The 2,623-nt window shown below is 53.0% G+C and overlaps 1 protein-coding gene across 1 annotated transcript; it reads left to right on the forward strand.

Annotated features, from left to right (window-relative positions):
* Positions 1 to 3: 3 nt before the first annotated feature.
* PDZD11 (PDZ domain containing 11) lies at positions 4 to 2,309 on the forward strand (the record flags this gene model as incomplete). Its single annotated transcript, XM_009706251.1, has 5 exons — positions 4 to 87; positions 701 to 757; positions 1,123 to 1,221; positions 1,402 to 1,462; positions 2,275 to 2,309. Coding segments are annotated over 5 exons (336 nt in total), but the record flags the coding sequence as incomplete, so codon positions are not given.
* Positions 2,310 to 2,623: the final 314 nt, after the last annotated feature.

Here is a 2,623-nt window from a genome sequence, read left to right on the forward strand (position 1 = left end):
CAGAGGGTGTACCACCCCGACTACAACAACGAGCTCACCCAGTTCCTGCCCCGCACCATCGTCCTGAAGAAGCCGCCCGGGGCGCAGGTGAGACCCCGCTTAACCCCCTCCCCGCCCCCGCGGACGCGCTCCGGCCTGGCGGGTTCCGCCACGCAGCCCCACGGGCTCCGTGGGGAGGTACAGGTCTTTTCCCCGGCCTGGCGTTTCCCGTGTTTATTTCACGGCCGTCCTTCCCAATACCTTTCCTGGCAAAATTCAGCTGATACAGAGGTGCGGGGTGACGCTAATCCCCAGTTGACGGCATCCTCCTAGCAAGACAGTGTGCTGAGGGCAGCCGGGGGGGGGTCCGGCAGGTTCCTGGTGCTTTCCTCATCCAGGGATCTGGTAGGACGGCTGGGGCATTGCTCCTGTCCTGCTGGGAAGGGCCGTGCCATAAAGAGAGAAGAAAACTTTGTGGGTGAGGCAGAGAAGTGCAGTATATTGGGGTGTGGAGCTGCTCAAAGGACGGGGAGCAGGGGGTCCCTCAGGCATTGAAGGTGAGATTGCCACAGAATGTAGCAGAAGGGAGTGGTGCTTCCTGCTGCCTGGCTGAACGCTGCAGCACCAACACCTTTGCTCCATCTGGAAGAGACATGTTAGCAGTGGGAAGGGTCCTGGGCTAAAGGGGGTGACTGCATTTCACTGCTGGTTTCTCTCACAGCTGGGCTTCAACATCCGAGGAGGAAAAGCCTCGCAGCTGGGGATCTTCATCTCTAAGGTGTGTCTGTCCTTCTGCCGTTCCCTCCCCGTGTTCTGTCTGTTCCCTTGGGTGTTGCTGAGCCAGCTGGGCGTGCATGGAGACTGTCATGTGCCTTTTATGCACCTCCGAACTCATAGCTGTAATTTGCCATGCACCAAGCAGCAATCAGACAGTCCTGTGCCATTTCCTGATCTCTCCCCAGCCCATGAAGTGTTGCTGGTGCACTGCAGTCCCCGCTCCCCATCCTCCCCAGTCCTGTGTGAGCACTGGATGGGCACTGGGGGGAGGCTCTGGGGCTGGGCTGTCTTGACTGCGCAGGAGGGGAGCTGCAGCAGTGGCCGAGCCGAGAGTCACTGCTGCTGTCTCTGCTCTTCCCTTCACAGGTGATCCCTGACTCGGACGCACACAGAGCTGGGCTGCAGGAAGGGGACCAGGTGCTCTCGGTAAATGATGTGGATTTCCAGGACATTGAGCACAGCAAGGTGAGCACTCCTGCGGCCCAGCTGCTGGAGAAGGGACAGGATGGGGAATCCATGCACGTGCCATCTCCTTCTGGCTTCTCGGCCTGCATCAACTCAGCTGGTGGCACCACATAACCGATGCATTCCTCTTTCTTATCCTTCAGCCTAGTCCGGTCACTGAGCAACTCTTTCTGCTTTCAGGCCGTGGAGATCCTGAAGACAGCCCGTGAAATCACCATGCGCGTGCGTTACTTCCCCTACAGTAAGTGCCCTCTAGCTCCGAGTCTAGTCGCCTAACAGCATTTCTCCTTGGGAAGCAGACTGCCATGCGTCCCTGCTGATTCCACCTGAGCTCAGTGGTTATGAGTCTAAGGTCGTAGACAGCGTTAAGCTAGCAGCCTGCAGATCAGAAAGAACATTGGACTTTGATTTGGGGATCAGGACAGCTACCAAATCTAAATAGTAAGGACTGGCTTCATTTGCCTGCATAGAAAAACTTGTAGAGCAGGGCTTAGCAACACAATGCCAAAAGGTGGGATGATTGTTGGATGGAAGTGTTAACGTGCGAACTGTAGAAGCAGCTACTTATCCTTGAATAACACAGGAATTAGTTCTGTCACTAGTGGACCTATATGCCGATGGTGGACACTGCTTGTGGTTTTTATCCCTCCCTAAGGATGTTTAAATTCTGATTGAGATTATATTAACTCTTGGTTTCTGCACCCATAAAGTTCATAGATGTAAGGGTGAGGGGTGAGAACAGGAGTCAAGTCAAGCCAAAGAAAGATTCCTCGTGAAATGGAAACTGACCCTTAAGTGAAGAAAAAAGAAAAACAGGGAGCAGGGCAAGAGAGGACTTTAAACAAACTTTTGTTCTAAATGCCCTGAAATAACCGGCTGGGGTGCAAATGTGCTATTTTAAAGCCAGCTGCTACCCAAGAGGGTAGCAAACACTGCCTCTACTTAGTGATGTATAAACAGAATATATGTTTTCCTTTAACATTTTGCCTAATTCCCCCTTGTCATCAGTGACTGCCTCCCCTGCCCTTTCAGCCTTGCCTTCTCTTTCCACAGATTACCAGAGACAGAAGGAAAGAACTGTTCACTAGTAGGCAGCTGTCTGCTGGGTCTCCAGAGTGGCCATCCTGCAAAAAACTCTCCACTACTTTTCCTCAACATCTGAGATGACACATTTCAGCAGTCAGTGGAGGTACAACTGTCCTGTTGGCTGCACAAGCATCATCTCTGTTTCCTGGGTGGAGGGATGCCAAAGGAGTCTTAATTTAGCTGGAAGATGGATGGGGCTTTAGTCTATACTCCTTGAACTGGGTGTTGAAACAAGCTGATGGTGCTGATGTGGAAATGGGTACCGGAGGGCAGCTTCTCCGGCAAGATCTGTGCTTCTGTTCTAGCAGGACTTAAA

Source organism: Cariama cristata, unplaced genomic scaffold (assembly GCF_000690535.1).
Source record: "Cariama cristata isolate BGI_N322 unplaced genomic scaffold, ASM69053v1 scaffold31758, whole genome shotgun sequence".
In the NCBI taxonomy this organism is placed as follows: Eukaryota; Metazoa; Chordata; class Aves; order Cariamiformes; family Cariamidae; genus Cariama; species Cariama cristata.